The sequence below is a fragment of the Carassius gibelio genome, chromosome A7, assembly GCF_023724105.1.
Source record: "Carassius gibelio isolate Cgi1373 ecotype wild population from Czech Republic chromosome A7, carGib1.2-hapl.c, whole genome shotgun sequence".
Classification (NCBI taxonomy): Eukaryota; Metazoa; Chordata; class Actinopteri; order Cypriniformes; family Cyprinidae; genus Carassius; species Carassius gibelio.
The window spans coordinates 4,500,974-4,522,849 of record NC_068377.1 but is presented as its reverse complement, the minus strand read 5'-3'; the positions used below and the strand labels follow the sequence as shown (position 1 = coordinate 4,522,849).

Sequence of the window (21,876 nt, the reverse complement as noted above, 5' to 3'; positions counted from 1 at the left end):
ACAGCCTAGCTGAGTATTGTTGCTGACCATGTGTATCCCTTTTTAAGACTACAGTGTACCCATCCTCTGATGGCTACTTCCAGCAAGATAATGCACCATGTCTCAAATCATCTCAGACTCCACAGTCACCAGATCTCAATCCAATAGAGCAGCTTTGGGATGTTGTGGAACGGGAGATTCACATCACGGATGTGCAGCAGACAAATCTGCAGTAACTGTGTGATGCTATCATGTCAGTATAGACCAAAATATTTGAGGAATGTTTCAACAGCTTGTTGAATCTATGTCATGAAGAATTAAGGCAGTTCTGAAGGCAAAAGGGGGTCCAAAATGGTAATAACAAGGTATATCAAATTAATTGGCCAGTGAGTATATATTATAGTATAATATATTAAGTCTACTTCAGTGATGATATGGACAGTTACATTTTCTGTTTGAAAGATGTAATGATTAGTGTTTGAATTGAGCGCTTACTCCATCCATGTTTCATCCATGACTGATTCATGCATGGGTTGCGAAAGCTCCTAATGAGATGATGAGATCACTGAATTCAATGATGAACTGCCTTTAACTATCATTTTGCATTATTGACAGACTGTTTTCCTAATTAATGTTGATCAGTTGCTTTGAAACAAACGTTTTTGTTTAAAGCGCTATATAAATAAATGTGACTTGACTTGACTTGACATTAATGTGGCCTAAATAAACACAAAATGCATCTACAGTTGGTCGCGCTGGATCTTGTATGTTGAGGTTGGGTTGAGTGATCAGAGTGCAGTGTGTCTCAAATGCATCTGGACCTCTTTTTGCACCACACTCACAGAGTTACACACAAGGTTTAACACTCAGGTTAAATGGTTTGTTCAAAACTCTAATCCTAAGTATGTGCAATAGTATTAGTAATGATTGCCACTAGTTACATTACATTCAATCTTGGATGACTGCTGCATGTTGGTCATAATTAATAAAGTACCTATCCTATCCTGTAATCACATTCTGTCAGTTTATGTGCAGAGATCAATGCTGACTAAAGTCGCTGGTGCAGCGGCATTCATTGTTTTTTTATTAATGCTCAGCAGGGACCTTCACACCTTTCTACCACGTCCTAAACAACCTACGCTTGACCTTATGGCATTTTTTGTTACCCAAATCAAATTTTAGATCTTAGCCATCTTCGTTTGTTATTTGTTCACCTGATGGGACTATTCAGTGTCCAGACTGCAGGCCAGTTATTAGCAGCATTAGTTCAGGAGGTTAATTGTGTGATAATCGCTTACAACAGCAACAGATCTGGCAGCATGCAATGTTAGTCTGGTAATGTAGGTTAAATATCAACCACTGTACAGGATGTTTATTCCTCTGTGCGGAGTAGCACGTGTAATTCTTTATGAAGTATAAAAAAAAAAAATTAAGATAAATATAATACATTTGATCTTAAATTTGATTAAATGAAATATTATAACATATGAAATCTTTAATTGTTTATAGTGACTTCTCTCTTTTTTTAATTTTTGTTCAAGGAGGTGAAAAGTCAATCACACATTTCATTTCATACCAACTTTAAATCTGCAGTGATAACTGGTGCATTTACAAGGAACAACCGCAGTGAGATGATGTATACGGTCAGAAACGTCTTCATTAAAACTTTACCTGACTTTGCTGTCTGAAGACTTTAGTAGCTCCCAAAGTGAAGAAGTTAGAAGAAAGTAGTCCACTTGTGTAGTAGATCTGATATTAGGGAGGAAGCTCTCACTAAGTCTGGCTAGATGTTGATCAAAGAAGCACTGGAACTGGAAACGCCCGACTGTTCATCACACCATACTGAGTTCACTTATTATCATAGCAAACAGTTTGCCAAAACAAGGTGCGTTTAAAATATATTTATAAAAAAAAAAAAAAAACATGTTACAAAGATACAGAAAAGTTCAGCCCAACCCTTGATAAACAATGTCAAGTTAGACTGAGCTCCTTGAGGGCCAGTGCAGGGATTCAGAGAAGCTTGTAAGAGGGACAGAATCAAACAGACCGTGTTCAGGAATACAGTCATGTCCTCTGCCAGTGGGACACTGGGTACTTCCTATTTTAACTTTTGTTTTGGCAAGAGTCTGCTGAATAATTCGATGACAAAATCTTCTGAAACTGTGCCCACTTAAAAAAATAAATGAAAAACAAATAAAAAACACACTGAATATTAAACATGAGCCACCCCTTGTCTGTAGACACACACACACACACACACACACACATACACACACACACACACACACACACACACACACACACACACACACACACACACACACACACACACATATATATATATATATATATATATATATATATAAGTAGAGCTTATTTTTAGGATCATTAATATTTCTTATTGAACCCTGCACATGATGTGGACAAAATATATTTATTGTTAATTAAGGATTTGTACATTTTTATCAAATTTCCATTTGGCGATTTATTCCTTTAGTCAACTTGTCAGGTTTATGCACAACATCACAGATTATCTGCTATCAATCAGTTTCCAACCTGAAAATTATCGTGCTTTTTAACAAAGTTTTTAATTGATTAATTATTTAATTAAGTATCTGCTAAATGTTCAGTTGGTGACCAACGGTCCTTTTTCACAAACTGTGATGACATTTCCACAGTTATTAACATTGTAAAATTAGCAAAGGTTTTTATTTAAAAAAAATAAAAAAATGTATGGAATGTACATTTATACCACTATGTTACCTTTTTTTTTTTTTTTACACTGCTACAGTACATTAGTGTTTCAGCGAATTACAGTATGGTAAATATAGACATATACCCAGCCATGATGTCTTCTGCTTCTGAGATCCCTGAAATATGAAAAAAGTGCATTATGCTTTTTTTTTTTTTACGTAAAAATGTAATATGTCTTTTATTTTATAAGGAATACATGATGCATGGATCTATGTCTGTACATATCTGCTTAATTACATTTTTTTTTACATTTTTTATTACAAGTCGTTGAGAGCATTGAGCGCAGTATAACACTGAGTTTAGTCCTCATAGCTAACTGAGTGTGTAGGCAAACAGAAGCTTCTGGAGAAAAGCCAACCAATTAGCCTCAGCCTGAGTCAGAAAAAAACATGCTGATGTTCAGTTGCTTGCCTTTGTGTGCTCGTCGCTGCAGATTCAGATGATCTAACTGGATAATAAATGATGCACTGTATGGATGACACACGTGCTCACCTTTACACAGTCTAGTGCTGAAGCAGAGCTGTGGGTTAAAAATGAGCACCGTGGCAGATGCTGCTACAGTATATAAAAAAAAGAGAGATAAAGACATAACAAAGACACATCCTCCAAATATTCAGATTAATGATCGGCAATTGGATTTTCCAGTATTTGATCTGATCACAATTTGTTTATGATTATAAAAAATAATAATACAACAAAAAAAATTACAAATAATAATAAATTATAAAAATTGAATAAAATATATATATTTTTTTTAATTTTTATGTCCTACCATTATGCTAAAAAATATTTAATTTATATTAACTCAATGACATTCTCATTCCTGTAATTAAATGATTTTAAAATAATTATTATGAATAATAATAATAATCAATTTGAATTATTCATAATTGTCATAAAAATAATGCCACCATTCAAGAAATTAATGAAGTCATAGCAATAAATTCCTATGACCTATTAATTTATTCATTGCCTCATTTTAATTAAAACGTAGCCATAAAATAGAAAAACTGTTTAATTTAGAAGAAATTAGAGAAATATTATTGGGTTATGGACTTGCATTTTAGCCAGAGGCGACGGTTTGAAGTTAAAAACATCATCTTGATGGATTGGTTTCTTACAAACACAAAGTTTTTATCAGCTGTTTGGACTCTCATTCTGACGGCACCCATTCACTGCAGAGCATCCACTGGTGAGCAACTGTTGCAATGATTCATTTCTCCAAATCTTTTCTGATGAAGAAATAAATTCAGTGACATCTTGGAAGGTCTGGGTTTACTTTTTATTTTTGAGTGAACTATTTGTTTAAGACCCTGATGTCAAAAAAGCTCTGGTATCCTTCAGAAGGGGTTAATTTAGTCATAATGACAGGCTGAACACACACCATCCTGCTTATTACACAGCTACTTAACCAATAAATAAACAATATAGACACAACATGTTGATGTGTATTTAAATTGTTTTATTATGTGAGATGATAGAGAGAAACATAAAACTAAGAAATAGGTTTTAAGGACAAAGGTCAATCAACCAGAGTCACGTATCCCAGAGAGCATTGTAGGCAATGAAAAAAAAAAATTTCAACACATTTTCCTTTTTATTCCATTGCATCTGTTTAATGTTAGGTACAGACGCAGCTGAGGCTAAACAGGCTGAAGTTGAGCAGTGACGGACGTGAGCGGTGCCCATCAGCGCCTGTCTGATAGAAAGCAAGAGACAGCAGCTTTACGAAAGCTAAGGGACTCATCGCTCATCTCAGCTGCATCAGGAAAACAGATTCAATTTGTCGCCCTGGAGACTCTGACCTTGATAGTGAGAGAACGGACACAAGCATACAGTAGGCACGCACTGCTGGATTTTAATTGACCTCTATAGTGCATTTTGAAAATATGTTGTTTTATGCCAAATACTACATTTAAAGCTTTGAAACATAAGTTCATTTAGCTTTATGTTTATTCAATAATTTAATTAAATATTGATGTCAGCCCTTTATAAATACATATTTACAGGTTTGGGTGGGCTTAATGGCAAGCTCTTCTAGTCTTTGGGTTACATTTAGCTTAGAGATATGGTATTAGATCAACATTAGGAGACACTTCCAATAATCCAAAGAGCAAAAATCAATCACTATACCATTTAATAGCCTTACTTGAGAGTCTTACGTTTTCAATATGCTACATTTACTATGTATTCTCTCAGAAATAAAGGTAAAAAAACTGGGCCAATATCTTTTGAAACGGTACTAATATGTATCCTTGAGGTACTAATACACACATTTAGGGTAAAATAAGGTACACAGGTGAATCTTTTGAAAAGATAACACTCTAGTGACGGCTTTTGTACCTCTTTTTTTCTGATTGTGTATTTAATCTAGATTTTTAAAGGTTTTTAATGTAATTTCCAAGGCCGTATGTATTTGATCAAAAATAAAGTAAAAACAGTGATACTGTGAAGTATTTTTAGAATTTAAAATAATAGTTTTTTATTTGAATATACTATAAATGTAATTTATTCCTTTGATGAAAAACTGAATTTTCAAAGAACAGTTGTCCTTCTTCATATTTTTGTAGAAACCATGATAATTTTTTTTTAAGATAGATAGAATTTAAACAGTATTTAATGCATCTTTGCTGAAGAGAAGTCTGACTTTCTTTCTTTCTTTCTTTCTTTCTTTCTTTCTTTCTTTCTCTTACATTTGAACTGTATAATAGCTTCCACAAAATATTAAGCAGCACGACTGTTTTCAACACTGATAATAATCAAAAATATTTCCCGAACAGCAAATCAGCATATTATAATGATTTCTGAAAGATCATGTGACACTGAAGACTGGAGTAATAATGCTGAAAATTCTGTTCTGGATACAGAAATAATTTAAATTTGACAAAAAAATGCAAATTTCTAAATATTACTCTATTTTTAATCAAATAAATGCAGCCTTGCTTCTTTCAAAAACAATAAGACATTTTAATTAGTCCAAACATTTAACCAGTAATGTATATTCCAGTGACAATCAAGCTCACAATGATAAGGATAACACTCAGAGTTCATCTGACTCGGGGATAAATGTGGAAGACATTGATGATATGGGCTCAAGGGGGATGCTGGGAAGCATCAAGGGGGCGCTGTCAGTCACCCAGCCCGAGGCCGTTCTGTTGAAGGTGGGCCGTTTAACCCCCGCGGGTGCTGCGATCACAGGACTGGGGAGGCTGGGGTTCACATCCACAGGTTTAACAGGGACTTTGGGTGCCTTGCCAAAACCACCGAATGGAATAGCCACCCTTCAATTAGAGGAGTGACAAAACATGAGTCCCTATGGTTTTATTAGACAACACAACAAAAACAATCTTACAGCAAAAGGGGAGGCAGATAATACAAAACCAGAAACATTTTAGGTAAAGGTATATCTTGCTGAATGAATAAATGTTTTGCTTTTTGCTCATAAAACAAGTTCTTATGTTCAGTAGTGGAAGGTTTCCAACATTTGCCAACTATTCTTCAAAGTCAACATGAAACAGCGTTCAGAAACCATTTTGCTTTGAATTTGCATATGCTGCAGGATGTACAAAGAGAAAAAGGGCCTGTTATTATTTTATATTAGAAATGGATGAAAAGTGGGCATTACATAACAGAATGGAGTGTAATTGTCTAAACATAATCTGCAAAAGTGTTGTTATTGTTAACTAAAATTATTAAAACATTGTTTAAAATATAAATATTAGATGAAAAATGGAAACTTGCAGAGCTTAAAAAAAGTGTCCTTTGCAACTAACTGAAAAAAAAATGGCTAAAATTGGGATAAATAGAAAAATTAGAATAATACTCATTAATAAAATAACAAAACAACAAAAAGACTAAAACTGAAAATATTTAAATAAATAGTAATTCAAAATACTCTATAAAATATTAATAAATAATACTAAAATAAAACAGGTACTGGATTTTTAAATACATATGCATGGTTGATTCAAACAGAATTAGTTGAAGAAGCAGCTATATATATATCTGACCTGTTGAAGCTCTTGTATTGGGGAATCTCTTGTCTGGTTTGGGGCTCAGGCATGCGGGCGACCAGCGTTTCGGCCAGAGAGGGGTCACTGATGAGGGCCTGTTCCCAGGGCGACTGGTAGGATCTGGGCATTGCTGTAAAGTTGAACTTCTCTGCTGGAACATCCTTCAAGGGACCAGCGTAACCTATTGAACGCATGAAAAAAACAAGATTTATTATATAACATGGTACATTGACCAAAAAAAACCTGTGAAATAGAGGTAAGCTTTAGAATGCCTTTCAAAAGAGTTTCCACAGAAATAATAGATATTTTAAAACAATATTAAGTGTGGACTGAATATAATGTTTTTAGACACTTGCATGTTATGCACAATTAAATGACATTTTTTTATAGTTTAAATGTATATTAAATGCAATTTGCTGAACTTTGCTTTTCGACACACTTTTAGACCACCATTGTTATTTGTAACGTCATAATTGTATTGTCTTTAAAAAATGGTTCAGATGTACTGCTGAATGTACTGACAAACATACAGTATATATACATACAAACACACACACACACACATATATATATATATATATATATATATATATATTAAATGTAATTTATACTGATGTAAAGTAACATCAATAGCATTAAAAAAATAATAAAAATTTAATAAATTAAATTATAAAATCCAGTATTTTACATGTGCTTTAGTATGTTCGTCAATACATCAATATATATATATATATATTTTTTTAAAACATGACAAAGGTGAAGTTTTAAATTTGACTTGAAAAAAAAACTTTTTTAAATGTGAAAATTACACTTTGAATTAAACATTTTTGGTAACACTTTTAGGAGATCAATTTTGCTTATTAGCAATGAAGTAGCTTATTGGCTGAACACAAATTTAACAACTACCTTACTAACTAATAAGCACTAATACATGAATACTAACACACACACACACACACACACACACACACACACACACGTAAGTATTCACTTTAAATACTCTTAAATATTTTTTCTGTTTCATTGCTATTATCTGCAAGTACTCTCTTCTAAAATATACTTTGAAGTTTTGAAGTATACAACAAGTGCACATTTAATACAGTGAAGGACACTTCTTTTTCACAAGGGATCATTTAACATTACTTGAAAAACAATAATGCTGATAAACAGAAAGAAAAACACAAAGATAGTCTGCTGAAGACAACTGCAAAATAAGAAGTGCTCAAGTCTAAGATCAGGACAAAGCATGTTTGAAAATGAAAAATTAGCATCAGCAGAGGGAATACAGGGAGATGCCTAAAGGTCAAGGACACACGTGGCCTGCTTTAGTTTTCATTGTTTTGTGAGCTATCCCTTAATAAAAGTGACTTGACCACATGTATGCCTTCATAATATAAGGCAGACCGCAGTGTAACCAATGCAGCTCAGTGTTTATGTCATTGATCCCATTTGTTTGCATTGCTAGTGAAGCATAAAAGAAATTAGAAACTAAGAAAAAGAAGTGAAAGGCTTCACAAGGTCCTAAAACATGCTGTGGAGGAATACAGGGTGACCCTTCAAAATGATTATATCTCAAACTGCTGTTCACTGCAGGGCCAGCAAGCCCAAAACAAGTTACATAATGTGGGTGTTCTGTCATATATCAGCCTCCCGCTGAGGACAGTCTCCTTCTCCAGTTTATCGGCCTCAAGGAAGCAGAACAAAATGCATTGGTTTCAGCGCTGAGGGTCTGGGCAGTTCAACGGGCCTCAGAGAAACTTTCATAAGGAATTCGAGGAATTCGTTTTTAGACACTGTTTTCATGCGGCAATGTGCTGACACATCAAGACACTGATGAGCTATGAAAAAATTCTCATTAGGAGGCAGTTTAGGCTTGCTGACTAGTGACACAGAAAAAGTAATTGGCTAAAAGAAGGATAAAAAATGTCTATGGATGGTGTTATTTCAGTTTTTTTTCTTTGCATTCAATGATTTAGCTGTACAAATATGCCTTGTCAAGAATTCAGTTTTGGTTTAACTTTGCACAACAAAACAACTAAATGAATCTAAACTAAAAAAAACTAAACAAAACAAAAAATAAAATAAATAAAAAACTAAATAAAAAAAACTAAACTAAACTAAAAAAAATAAATAAATAATAATAATATAAAAAAATAAAAACAAAACAAAAAACTAAACTACACTAAAAAAATAAAATTGCATAGCGTGATACCAGTGGCTTCTATCTCTCACACTCTGGGACTTCATCTGATTTGAATCTTGTTTATTTATTATCAAAAATTCAACTGCTGGCTTTGTATCTTCCCCTCCCCGTCCAAATGAGGCCTCAAAGTCATTAAAATAGCAGGATGCATTGTAAATATGTGTTCATCCACCGATCTGGGAATGGTGGCTGAACCCCAAGGCTAGATGAGGCCATGGGAGTGATAAGGATACGATCTGTTTATGATGTTATCGTGGCTGGCTGATGCTCTGTGCCACCACTTAAAGGATACAGGAAACACTTAACACACTTCCTGTTTGGGCACTACAGCCACCGTTCACACAGGAATTACATGCTCAAGATGTAGAATATGTAGTTAACAGTATCTAGCACAAACCCCCCCTCCCCCCCAAAAAGTAAATGCTATATTTAATTTCCTTATTGGGATGATGTGTGTGTTGGAGGGTGGGTAGTGCCCACCTTTTTTTTTTTTTACATTTCCTTTTTGAACACCACACACACATTTGAACAATTGAACAACTTCAATTTAAGTACTACATATGCTTAGTTTTGTCTAATTATCTGAGTTTTGAAACTTGGTTTTGAAAATCAGTTGTTATGTAACAAATAATCAGTGTAACATTTTGCTGGTTTTGGATTTTAGTACTTGTCTTGAGTTTAAAAACTTTTTTTCTCATCTGAAAAAAAAAAATCAATTGTTACAACCAAATTCTTTTTACTTGACATCAAATGTGAAACAATTTTAGTGCAATCTATTCTATAATTATGTTTACAGTTTATTATTATTACTATTCACTATTAACATCACCTATAAACTGTAATAACAATAATTTTATTTTTATTTTTTATTGTTATTATATATATATATATATATATATATATATATATATATATATATATATATATATATATATATAATTATAAGCATTTTCATTCTCAAAATATTCTGAGATCTATGTGTACAAAATGTAAAATTTGGACTTCACATTGAGAAAATACAGGTCAGAGTCAAAAATGGTCTATGGCAAACCATTGGCTTTATATCTTCATCAGACCTTTCATCAGGGTCTTGATCTAGTGTCCCATGTGGGGATTTGAAACCATCCCACAGAGTTTGGTTTCAAATTTCTAATTTTTCGACGTTGTCACATTCTTCATTAATAATATGACAAACCTCAGTGCACAATTTGCCACACCACAAACTGTCAAACACATCTTAACAGCAAACTTACACTCATTTTCATCATTCTCTCCACTCTCTGAAGCAGAAGTCTTTAAACTTATCCTTTTCAAACATCCTACTACTTGTCCACTTGATCCTATTCCATCTCATCTCCTTCAAGCCATTTATCCTGCAATTGTACCTGCACTCACTCACATCGTTAACACATCCCTTCAAAACTGGTGTTTTTCCCTCAACACTTAAACAGGCTTGTATAACCCCACTACTTAAGAAACCCACTCTTAACCAAACTCTTTTAGAGAACTCTTTTTACAGACCGGATTCCCTTCTACCTTTCATTGCAAAAACACTTGAACGAGCTGTGTTTAACCAAGTCTCTGCCTTTCTCACACAGAACAACCTCCTGGACAGCAACCAATCTGACTTCAGAAGTGGACATTCGACCGAGACTTCCTTGCTTTCACTTGTTGAAGCCCTAAGACTTGCAAGAGCAGCTTCCAAATCTTCTATATTTATCTGCTGCTTTTGATATGGTCAACCACCAGATTCTCCTGTCAATCCTATTGGAAAATGGCATCTCAGGAACCTCAGGTCAGTGGTTTGAGTTTTACCTCTCAATTAGGTCCTTCAAGGTATCTTGGAGAAGTGAGGTGTCCATTTCACAACATCTAGCTACTGGGGTGCCTCAGGGCTCAGTTCTTGGACCACTTCTCTTCTCTGTCTACAAGGCATCATTAGGTTCTGACATTCAGAAACATGGCCCTTCATACCACTGCTATGCTGATGACACTAAACTCTACCTCTCATTCCATCCTGATGATCCGACGGTAGCTGCTCGCATCTCAGCTTGTCTAACAGACATTTCTTGTTGGATGATGCACCATCACCTTCAACTCAACCTGGCTAAGACAGAACTGCTTGTGGTTTCAACAAACCCATCACTTTATCAAAATTTCACCATCCAGTTGGGCTCATCAACCATAATTCCTTCAAAAACAGCTAGAAACCTTGGAGTTGTGATCAATGATAAGCTGAATATCTCAGACCAAAGCTAAAACTGCCAGGTGCTGCAGATTTGCTTTGTATAACATTAGGAAGATCAGGCCCTTTCTTTCAGAACATGCAACACAACTCCTTATTCAAGCTCTTGTTCTATCCTGGCTGGACTATTGCAATGCTCTCTTGGCAGGTCTTCCAGCCACTTCTATCAAACCTAAACAATTATTTGAAAATGCAGCTGAAAAATTAATATTTGAGCCGAAAAGAACACACGTTCATAAATTTGCACTGGCTACCAGTAGCTGCTACTATATATATATATATATATATATATATATATATATATATATATATATATATATATATATATATACACACATATATATATACACATATATTTATACCTTGCTATACATATATGGCTGCTCTTTTGTTAGTTTTGACTGGTTTTATTGTCCTTATTTGTAAGTCGCTTTGGATAAAAGCTTCTACTAAATGACTAAATGTAATGTAAATGTTTGAGATCTCTATACGGTCTCTGACAACCAGACATTTTAGGGCAGAAAATTACACTTGGCAAAACAGTATAAATGCAGTGCTTGGACCCCTAAAAACATGATAGTATCAAGAAATTGATGTTTACTAACCTGGGGCAATAGTCTCAGGGTTAAGTGTATTTGGTACCTGGTCATCCCCAAGACAGTGTTCATTATTTAAAATGTTTGTCATTTTAGCACTTGCGCCCTGAGAAATGGCATCAATCTGAGAAAAGAAAAATAGAATAATCACTCCATGGAGAATTGTGATTATCTGGATTGTAAATGAACCACACATGTTTGACGGGTGACACTCACATTGTGCTGTGTGTTGACTTCATTCTGAATACTTTCAAAGGTGTATTTCTCTGAGCGCATCTGCCGCATCTTGAACAGACGGGAGCCCCTGTTTGATGCTAAGGAAAGTTCATCCAACATGATCTCCTTCGGTGCGCTAATTTTCCTCCCTAGATCCATCTCTGGTTCTGTGGAAAAGAGTAAAACGGTAAACTTTTTATGTGTTTTGCCTGTCCATTTACACGACAATGCCGTTTTGGGGACTGAAAATGAATATTTTTGAAAACGGGTTTCAAAGTGCACATTTTTGAAAACGTCAACGTTATTGTTTTCTGTGTAAACACCCAATGCGGGAATCTTTGAAAATGGTGACGTCATGCGCGTGCATAGTACATCAAACAGTCAAACAAACAATGGCGGAGTATATGGTGCTGTTGTCACTGCTCAGGAGTTTGCCAATACTTCTTCAGCAAAGTCTGGATTTACTTCACCAATATTACAACCAACAGTTGATTTTTTTAAAAAAAATCTTTAAATCTTCTGTTTATTTATTTATTTTATTATGCAAAAATTATACAAAGATTTGTACAAACATATACAACTCGCAACAAGTACAAAAACAAATAAACATTCATAAGAATATGTACAGTGAAACAGTCACAGATTCTTTGGCATTGCTACAGAATTCAGATAAGTTTTCAATATTCACATCATATTTCATCATATAATAGTCACTTCCCCACAGGTACTGTTTACTAACAAGGTCACAGTGCCAACAACTGGCCTGGCATACGTAATACAGCATTTTTGACCATTTTGCGGATATGTGTAAACGCGAATCGCTTTGAAAATGTTGTCGTGTATATGTGAAACTTTTAAAAAATGTAAGGGAAAAACGTAACTGTTTTTGACTAAATCACTGTTGTGTAAACATAACCTAAGTTTGACACAATATTCTACAACTACATCATTTTGAAAATGTATTTGCCCCTGCAGTCACTAGCTAGTATCCATTAAAACTGATGTTTTATCATCCAAATTACATCCAATTTTTTTTTGTTTGTTTAAATATGTTTTAAAATGGCTTGAATGTAACTGTACAATCATACCTCTTTAAGTGTACGTGAAAATTCCAAATAGTCCCCGCCTTCGCACCCCTTAAAGGGAGATTTAAACTATGGAACTTTTTTTTTTTCTCTGAATTGCATGATATAAAGTCACAACTGCAAGTTATAAAGTCAGAATTGTGGGATGTAAGCGTGCATTTGTGAGAAATAAAGTCAGAATCACAAGATTTAAACTCTTAATTCTGCAAGTTCATATCTCGCAATTGTGAGTTTGTCTCAGATTTGCTATTTATATCAAATGTGACTTTGTAACTCACAACTGCCAGTTTCTATCAAGCAATATTTCCAATATACCAAACCGTTCTTGTAAAATACATGAACAAATTTAATGAAATACGCACAAAATTTGACATGGGGCTATATCTTCCCAACACTTCGGATTCCGACCAAACTTGGTCAATGTTATACCAAGCATGACCTGAGAGCCATGAGTTGTTTCAGCACAGTGCACCACCTACTGGTCAAAAGATAGAAAAATTGACCTTTCTGCTTATAACTTCTGTGTAGTTTGCCCAAAAATCATAAGATTGATCTCATTAGATTTGGAACGTCATACCGAATCAAATGATACCTAATGTTTCTATGTTTGCCTTTTAAGGCGTTGGCTGTTTTTTTATTTTTTTTTACGTTTTGTAGAAAAATCCCTTTAACAGGATCTCCAACCCTGCTTCTGTAGATCTACCATATTGCAGAGTTCAGCTTCAACCTTAATCAAACACACCTGAACCAGCGAATCATGGTGTTTAGGGCTGCTTAATTAAAGACAGGTATGTTCTGAGCTTCTTGTCTTCTCTGCCACTCCGACAGCTGGGTTTGTCAACAATTACGCCATCGAGTTCGGTCCGAAATATTGCTGTGATCTTTGATTACCAGCTGACCTTCAAAGACCACATTTCAAAAATGGTTTGATCATGTAGTTTGCATTGCACAACATCAGAAAGATCAGGCCCTTCCTAACGAAGCATGCTGCACAACTTCTCATCTGGGCCCTCGTCATTTCTGACTGAACTTCCATCCTGTGCAGTCAAACCTCTACAAATGATTCCGAACAATTCAATTTATTTGTATGTCAGCTGTACCAAATTTGCAGGTCACTTTGGGAGCTCTAATAGGCCTATCAAAGGATGAAAATGTATCCTGCTAGTTTTTTCTTACAGCTGTCAAGCACCATCTTGCAGTCAGCCGTCAGCCAATCAGCTGTCCGCTCCTCAAAATAGAATTTCAAACAGACAACTACAAAAGGATTAGTTGCTCTTGGTAGTAATACATTTCTACGGATTAGTATTTTTAGCTGTCCAGTGTTTAGTTAATGTAGTCACCAGTAATGCGAATACACAAATCTCACCAGTGTTTTAACATGTGTTAATAGTTAAATATACAATGATTAGAGTTGCACTTTATTTTTACAGTACGTGTACTTACATGTACTTATAGTGTACTTACAGTGTATTTATCTAAGAAAGTTCTGGTAAAACAAGGTAACTACATGGGGTAGGGTTACGTTTAGGGGTAGGTTCAGAGTACCTAGTTATTACATAGTTATTGTAATTACTATAATAAGTACATAGTATGTACATGAGGAACAGGACTGTAAAATAAAGTGCTACCATGATTAGCCTAGCATGTTTGGGTTCCGGATTATATTACAAGGTTTAGGGAGCTACTTAAAAGTATGTTTTTATATTTATTTTTTATAAGAAATTAATAATAACTGCAGTAATGAAAGCTTTCACTGCAGATATAAACTACATTTTAAGGAATAATAAAATTTGTTATTTTAAATTGTATTTTTTTTTTTACAATATTATAATTTTTACTATATGATTTTATGAAATAAATGGAGCCTTGTTGAGCAAAGGCTCATTTCAAGAGACATTTTTCAAAAGCATAAAAATCTTACTGACCCTTATCTTTTGAATATGTACACACACACACACACACACACACACACACACACACATATATAGAGAGAGAGAGGTTGGTAATGAATCATTGCTCATACCATCAGTGGCATGGATCTCTCTACAAATAGCAGCCGCCTGCTTTTTCCTCTCCTGTGTTGACATCAGAGTGTGCCGAGACATGCTGTCTGTAGAAAACAAAGTTAGGGAATATGAGTCTCCTACATTTTGGCCCTTATAATCTCACACATTTCCAGAAACTACACAACAGAGCAAACACATAATCACATTTATAGTCCAGTGGACTGTGATAATTTTTACACCTGCTGAAAGGCTGACACTAGCACATCCCTTTAAATAACCCTGAGCAATTAAACGTGATGGCCCAGCAAAGGCAGCGCTCCCGTGTAGATCTGCGAGGGACTGGCAGATATAGATCCGACTGGACAGGACACTGCTGAAGGGTGTGATGTCACACCACACGAGTCTAGCAGGTGGAATCTGTGTCTACATCCATAACTGTCCTTTTACATGCTGTAACTCAAATCTCAAATGGAAAGCTGTCTAACGGCCCAGAATACCCACTAGTGTCTATATAGATGCTAAAAGTATTAAAAACCCTGACATTAAAATTACAAAATTAGAGATGTTATTAGCAGCTCACTGTATTTAAAATTACTAAAATTAAAAATGAAATAAAAATATTCCTAAATAGAAGTATATGAAATACATACCATTATAAAAAGTGCTAAATACTATAATAATAATATAGAAATAACGCTAAAACATCACTGATACCCACCAACTGCAAAGACGATAATTAAAAAAAGTTTATTTGACCATATGCATGTACAGTACTGTGGTATTTACATGTTGCTTTAAAGAATAAAAAAATATATATCTTTTGTTGTGCTTTAAAGAAACACACTTATTTTAATGTGTCGACGAACATACTAAAGCACATGTAAATTACTTGATTATAATTTTTACTGTAGTGTGTTATTCAATCTTACATAATATGGGTAGTACATGTGTATATATTTAAATTTAAATGTACTAAATTGCAAATTAATCATTACAAATGGGTAATTACAAATTTATTAAAATACATGACATACAAGTTTCAATAGAAATGGCAGTAAAATATATTTTAGTTTGCCAGAAATTATTGTCAACACATTCAACACTTTAAACATATTTAAAAAACAATAGAATTATGAAATTATATTTAAAGAAACATTTTTGACTTAGTGAGTCAAAAATCACTCTAAAGTTCAGCGAATCGCATTTAATATATATATATCTTCATGTGATTGTAATTAGCATGCACTTAAGGATCCAGAAACATTACATTCAGTTGGCATTGAAGTTTATTCTTTTAAAGTTTGTCCATAATAAGTATTGTTTTTTTAGTTTAATGCATTTCAGTTCATTTTCACAACATATTTCACAAATACAGAAATGACATCAGTATGTGAATCCAACCGTGTGCATATATCACATATGACCAGCACAGTCAGTATAGGCTAATGTAGTTAGTGACAGCTGACAGCTGATGATGGCAGTCAGAAACCTTGACAGAACTTATAACAAACTGCACACACAACCCAAGCGTCCCTGCTGCATGAGCGGCCGAGGCAGGGCTCTTACCTGCGCCGTGTCAGGTTGTGTCGAGAGCTCAGTCTGGATCTGTGCTGGGTTTCTCTCTGAGCAGGACTGGGGGGCTCTGGCCAAACGGAGGGCTGTCAGAGCGATGGCCAGCTGTTAGTCTGTCCGCTTTCGCTAGCATGAAGTTATAAATAGCACTGATCACACACACACAAACAGACATACGTTGACACTTTTGAGTGTAACGGAGACAGCAGGTGTCTGCTCAGGTTATGACTTCACTGTGTTTGCACAAGTTCATTCATTCTTAGGTTTCAGTTCGGTCACTTAAGTTTTGGTTAACATGGTCAATGGCCTAGTTTCTACTGTGAATGAGTGTAATATGATTTGTAGTAGTTTGTAATCTGCTAGTCAAAACTGAGTCAGAAATATGACGTGAGATGGTTTTGTCCAGGATTGTTAAAGGGGTCATCGGATGCCCATTTTCCACAAGTTGATATAATTCTTTAGGGTCTTAATGAAAAGTCTGTAAAACAGTTTGGTTAAAATTTCTCAATGATAGTGTAAAACAGCACCCTTTTTACACTGTCAAAAAACAGCTCTTTTCAGAGCATGCCGTTTTGAAGAATTTCCTTTAAATGTTAATGAGCTCTGCTGACCACGCCCCTCTCCTCAGAGTCGCTCTCATGGAGACTGTTTACTTTAGCTGTTTACTTTTTGTAAATGACGACTGCTATGTTCATTATTACATCCAACAACAGAAGTCAGTCACTTAGGAGTCTACATCTGCTTTGGTGGTGAAATAATGACTGATGACAGTCATTAAGGGCGGACCTAAGCACTACTGTCAGTCAAACTATTGTGGGAGGTGCCTGTCTGTATGACGACACACCGATAGTTAGATAGATTGTTTTTTTTGTTTTTTTTTAAAGTAAACATTATTTATCATTATAGGGTGGTTCTGTACACACACTGCCAGCACACATTTCAGTTCAAACTACTTGTAAATGTGTTTTTTAACACCCTATAACACCCACATTTCCTTCATACTTCCCATAAATCTCAAATGAAAATGTCACTCCCAGATACAGTGATCTGTCATGTGGTCAAATATTGCACTGAAGATGTGAAGAAATTCTAGTAGAATATACTACTATAAATAGTTAAATATATTCCTAATTTATATACATTATTATATAGATTCATACATATTTATATGCAATTTAACTGACTATAATTTACATGGCAAACATCAGATTAATTGCAGAAGCCTATTTTGAACACAGGGTTCAGTCTTCAATGTCAGCTGCCACATAGTTCATTTGTATGACAAGTACAAGCTCATGAGTCGAGCCAAGCCTCGCAAAGCATTATATAACAAGACAGCAACTTGTTACAGACGGCTGGAGTGAAAACCATTCTCCCTCAGGCTTGATTTCTCACAAATTATGTGGCATGCTTTTTTACTCCTGAAACTCCACAAAGAATTAAAAAAAACAACTACAGCAGAAAGCTTTTTAACGTTACTTTAATACAAGTGCAAAGCACAGTTTTGACGTTAGCCACATACAGAAATTGGAGCTGTAGAAAGTATAAATCAGACAAGTCACTTAATACTGATGCACCAATATTTTTGTATCTTGAAGACAATTTATAAATCAAACACGTCAAAGTTTAGCTTACTGATATCCTTATCTTAGAAATCTTCAGTCATGGAATAAAGAAATATAAGTATGCACAACTCACATAGTAGAAATTAACATCATTTTTAAGTGGAAAGAGAGAATGCATGGTCACATGCGAAAGTCAAAAAAAAAGTGACCGCATTCACAGCTTGCAAAGGATGTTCAGTTATTTATGCATTTATGAATTTAAGAGCAAAACAGAGTTTGAATTTGTTTGAGTGAATCTGGCACAACAGGGCATGTAGTGAAGGGTCACTGAAGAATGATTTAATCTTTTAAAGTGAAGCTTACGTAACAAGTACGGCTTGTTTCAACAGTTTCTGCTTAATAGCTTAAGTAGCACACAAACAAAATTTGTTTTTTTTCTCTCTCTCTAATTTGAGAACAAACACTCAAATACTCAGATACTGATTCTAGCTGTGACTACTACAAGTGAATTATTTTAACGCAGTAATTTAAAATTTGCAGTTATTTTGCAATTAAATGCACTGAACAGTCTCGCACTACTGTAGCATTTACATTACATAGCATGAAGATCAATAATGTTTTGTTATTTCTTTAGCATGTATTTAGTATCATGCACAATCACTTTGCCACATTCATTAGTCCATCACTTTAAAACTTAATACATGACCCTTTTGAAAAATAAGTGCACTTGATTGTATTGAATGTGCAGAAAATATAATATTAGTGAAATTAAAGGCCACTTAAGTGTACTTTAAAAGAGTGTATGTTAATGACTAGGTTTCTTAACACACTTAAGTACACTTTTAAAAGTGTCCTACTAACTTGGGTCAAAAACAACATTTGACTAATACAGTTAAGAGTCCAAAAACATTAGATTCAGTTCCCTCTTAAGTATATATTTTAAATAGGGCTGTCAAAACGATTAATCACGATTAATCGCATCCAAAATAAAAGTTTGTGTTTACATTGTATGTGTGTGCTGTGTATATTTATATGTATATATAATTACACACATACATGAAATATTTCCATATATGTATTCATATTTAAAATAGTGTTTTCAAATGATTAATCACAATTAATCAGATCCAAAATATTTTTTTATTTACATAGTATGTGTGTGTGTACTGTGTATATTTAATATCTATATATAAATACACATCCATGCATGTGTATATATATATATATATATATATATATATATATAAGAAAAATATGTTACGTTTATATATTAAATATAATAAATATATAATAATAAATATACACTACACACATATATTATGTAAATAAAAAAAATATTTTGGAATGCGTTTAATCATTTGACAACACGAATTTATATATGATTTATATTATATATAAATAGAAATATATTACAATTTTAACAAACTACTTTAAACACAAACTTAGATTTTGAATGCGATTTATATATTTGTCAGCCTTAATTTTCAAGTATATTTTTCCTGTAACAAGTAGTCTTTTTATAAGTTTGCTAAAGTGTGCTTCTTTTTCACAAGGGGACACATACTCACTGATCAATATTAGTGATTATTTTAAGTGTGAGTTTCAAAATCACGCTGTAACACTCTGTTTCAGACTTTCATGGATCCTCATTCTGCAATATCAACTTCTCTGTCTTTACGTATCAACTTCTCAGTTTCCAGCAATATTCATTCCCATTTGATTTCACTTTCACTTACATGTAAAGGGTTTCCCGGCTCTCATTCAGAGTCTCCGAGTACTGCTATCTTTGGCTTTATAGAATCTCAGTCTATGAGGCCACATTTCGTTCGGACCACCCTGTGAAGGCCCAAGATTAGCCTCTGTCATTGACCTTTGGGGTTGACACTGTCTAAAGGGTGACCTGTATGGGACGGGACCAGCTGGTGCCGATGCTGTGCTCTTGGTTGGGGACAGAAAAGTCAAAGATGATTGGTTTTTTGGCGGAGGTTCATATGCGACCTTTGCCTTCCACTCAGCTGGAGGCTCAGGTAAGAGCTTACTCTGAGCAGCATAGCGCAGGTTGGAGGCAATGGACTGCTGAATGTCCATTGATGTGAAGGCTTCATCCACGAGCCCCAGTGGGTGGCGTGAGGCAGCTTCCCAAGGGGTCGGTGGCTTGTGACCCCTGTCAAACCGGGCGGTCTGTCCCACAGGTAGCCGGACGGAAGTGATTTGGGATGCAGGTCTGGGTGATGGAGAAGATGAAACCGACCTGGGATTGAAAACCGCTGCTGAATGTCTGACCGGTGGTGACAAGGATGAACTCCTAAATGCCTGAAATGAGCAAACACATTCATTTAAAACAGTGGTGATAAACAATCATTGTTGCGAAACGTTTATCAGATATAGGAAGGATCACTGATATATATGCAGGTGTACAAATAGATTTTCCACCAGGGTTCCACATAGAATGAACCGAGTGGCCCTAAACAAGAAGGGTCCTGCTGCCACCATCTGGTTATGATATGCTCTTGCAGGGCACTTATTATTTGGGGAATCAGATTGCAAGATGAGTCATTTTACCATTTTGAATAACTATCTAGGCTCTTTGCTTCTCGAAAAACAAACAATGTGACGTTATGAGCTAAAAAAATATGGAATTGATAACATTAATTCGAGTGAATTTGTGGTATGTTTAAACCAAGCTGACTAAGAATAATGGATGTGGAAAAATATGTTATTTAAAAAAAAGGATTCATTTATTTATTTTGTACAATAAACATTTTATGTATTATTTTAAGAAGCCAGTATTGCTAATATGTTAAATAAATAATAGTTTAGATTTTTTTTTTTAAACCAGTCATGTCTGACTTAGTTTTGACAAATATGAGTGTCATGCAGATGTTGCACATTTTTCATTTTACTTTTGATGTTTTGTAAAAAAACCATATACGAATCAGTCTAAAGTGATATAAAAGTGACAGGTGCCGTAAAGCAAAGTGCTCTCCTCTCCCACATTTCAGATCATGGGACCAGAGATCACATTTCTCCAGATATAGCTCCTGGAGCAAGCCTTGCAGGGCATTCGTTCATATCATTTCCACTTTTCCCCAATTATGAAGTATGTCTAGCTCCTGAATAGTATGATGCGGCACAGGCCCAAATTTAGAACAATATTCATACTCTAGCTTGCCTTTAGCCATTCTAATTTTAGGCAAAATAATTATAGATTTTTTTCCATGTAGACAATAATTACTCTCATGCATATAATATTTTTGGAAGTAGGACCGAATTGGATGTAAATAATAACAGAAAAATATAATTTTATATACAACTACAAAAATATATGGATTCATGCAATCTAAAATGACCCGATATTAAATGCTTTTTATTAGGATAGACTGGCTATTGTAAAACTTTTTTTTAATAACAGAGAAATGCATTTACATCTAAGTAACTCTATTTGCTGACTATTTATGAATAATGACACTTGTTATTTTACCTACCTTATTTAACTGACAAGGAATCTACTACTAAAAGATGAGGAATAGGATTTTCTAAAAGAAATGTGAGAATAGTGAGAGGTGCAAAAAAAAAAAATGCTTGCAAATGATTGGAAAGATGGAAGTGAGAGAAGTACATGCAAAAGCAAACACACAGAAC

At 34.5% G+C, this 21,876-nt stretch overlaps 1 protein-coding gene across 2 annotated transcripts; it reads right to left on the bottom strand.

Moving 5' to 3' along the window:
• Nucleotides 1–4,174: 4,174 nt before the first annotated feature.
• Nucleotides 4,175–16,823, bottom strand: LOC128016468 (myozenin-2-like). 2 transcript variants are annotated; one of them, XM_052600990.1, is made up of 6 exons: nt 16,664–16,823; nt 15,115–15,201; nt 12,007–12,173; nt 11,800–11,914; nt 6,744–6,927; nt 4,175–6,014 (listed from the first exon to the last, which is right to left on the bottom strand). In XM_052600990.1, the coding sequence occupies exons 2-6, from the start codon at nt 15,194–15,196 to the stop codon at nt 5,774–5,776; spliced, it is 789 nt and encodes a 262-aa protein (XP_052456950.1). In that variant the 5' UTR covers nt 15,197–15,201; nt 16,664–16,823; the 3' UTR covers nt 4,175–5,773. The 2 variants fall into 2 exon arrangements, with proteins under 2 accessions (XP_052456950.1, XP_052456951.1); XM_052600991.1 differs by lacking the exon at nt 16,664–16,823 and adding an exon at nt 15,337–15,400.
• Nucleotides 16,824–21,876: the final 5,053 nt, after the last annotated feature.